This window comes from Myotis davidii, unplaced genomic scaffold (genome assembly GCF_000327345.1).
Source record: "Myotis davidii unplaced genomic scaffold, ASM32734v1 scaffold233, whole genome shotgun sequence".
NCBI lineage: Eukaryota > Metazoa > Chordata > Mammalia > Chiroptera > Vespertilionidae > Myotis > Myotis davidii.
This window is the reverse complement of record NW_006285917.1, coordinates 1,447,612-1,449,239: the sequence shown is the minus strand read 5'-3', so window position 1 is coordinate 1,449,239 and position 1,628 is coordinate 1,447,612. Positions and strand designations below refer to the sequence as shown.

General features: G+C 60.8%; 1 protein-coding gene across 1 annotated transcript in view; it reads right to left on the bottom strand.

Moving 5' to 3' along the window:
- The window catches only part of ITGB7 (integrin subunit beta 7), an 18,141-nt gene that overhangs the window by 5,113 nt on the left and 11,400 nt on the right, over positions 1-1,628 (bottom strand). Inside the window, exons 3-5 of the mRNA XM_015559605.1 lie at positions 1,432-1,626; positions 1,177-1,347; positions 219-460 (exon numbers count right to left, since the gene is read on the bottom strand). Coding sequence (XP_015415091.1) covers positions 219-460; positions 1,177-1,347; positions 1,432-1,626 — 608 coding nt within the window. The remainder of the gene's footprint in view (positions 1-218; positions 461-1,176; positions 1,348-1,431; positions 1,627-1,628) is intronic.

Sequence of the window (1,628 nt, the reverse complement as noted above, 5' to 3'; positions counted from 1 at the left end):
AGCCAGGGTTGCTGCTAGTGGAAGCATTCTTGTGAGTTAGAAAACGTGCCTCTTCCTCAAGACATTTTACTTCAGTTTACTAGGAAATTGTCAAAATAAATACGCAAACTATGGTGACGATACAAATGCTACCCTGTGGAACTATGTACTGCACAACGATAGGTGGCAGTCTTGGCCCCCAACAGCCCTTGATTCAGACTCCTGCCCCACCTTCTTACCTGGCAGAGTGCAGCCTGTAGAATGGCATCAAAGCCACCTTCAGGTGAGTCCAGGTTGCCAGACACACTCTGGCGCCCCACCTCCCGCTCGAAGGCCTTGGCATCCCCCGTCAGGGATAGCACGTGGTGAAAGCTGAAGGGGGGCTGGCAGCGCTCCAGTCGGGTAGGGCAGGGATGGCGAAGCTTGGAGGGCACTGTGCTCACGAAGGGCAGTACCGTCTTGTCCACGAAGGAGCCAAAGCCTAGGGGGATGGGGGAGGGATGGAAGCTGTGCCAGAAGCCTCTGGGCAGCGGCAGCAGGATGGGAGGGCCACTGCTGAGACTAGGAAGGGAGGAGTCCGTGGGGTTGGGGGGCCCTAGAGGAGCCAGGTGTTCCTAAAGGGCAGGGACCCGGTACCTGCACTACCTGGCTGGGTAAAAGGCTGAATCCACCAGCTCAGGGAAGTGGGGGGAGGGAGGAGATGAAGAGGACACAATGGGGGGGGGGGTCAGGCAAGGGTTTCCTGAAAGCTGAGCAAGAAGGTGGAGTGTTAGGTGTAGCAGCAGCATGAGGCAAAGGAGGAGACTGAGAACGGAGAAGAGATGAGCACAGATGTGCAACCAGGGGCAGTGGCATTTAGAGACACGGCTGAGACGGAGGCATCAGGGCAGTAGCTGAGTTGGTAGGTCCAGGGCACTTGCTGAGCCCTGAGAGCTGCCTGAACACATCTCTCCAGACTCGGGGCCTCAGTTACACTCCCTGTAAAATGAATGGTCCCACTGGGCAGTCTCTTAAATCCCCTCCAGCTCTGACCTAGAAGATGCGTGTCTTTGGGGGAAGATGTCAGCAACCTGTGGCCCGTTAACCCTGGGAGAGGGCAGGTGGGGCCCTTGTGTGTCCAAGACATTGACAGAGGCTAAGGCAGCGGTTCAAGTTCGAGGCAGAGGCTGGCAGGTGGTGGGGCTGCGCTGCGCTCACCGATGCGCACGGACTGGGTGACCTCCTGCAGTCGCACAAGCAGGGCGTGCCCGAGCTGGCGCACGAACTCCAGGTCGTCCTTCATGGAGTAGCTCAGGTCCATAAGGTAGTACAGGTCCACAGGGTACCCCTCGGCACGGAGGAAGCGGACCTGCAGCTGCTGGGGCTCCCCTGGGGACAGGGCAGTGGGGGTCAGCGGGGCACGTTCAGATCCACACCCAGACTTCTGCCCCTGCACTGCCCCAGCTCACTCACCCGGACGCAGCGTGACCCGCACCCGCTGCGGTGCCAGCTGAGTGGCCCCCTCACCGCCCCGGGAGCCCTGGCTGAGCGGCTGGTCCTGCAGCACCTCCTGCTGGCCGTGGGGCTCTTCCAGCTCCCCTGAGGGGCAACCCCGAGCCAGCAGCTCCTCACGCGAGGCGCAGCGCCGCTCCTCCGCCTCCCCTGACGCT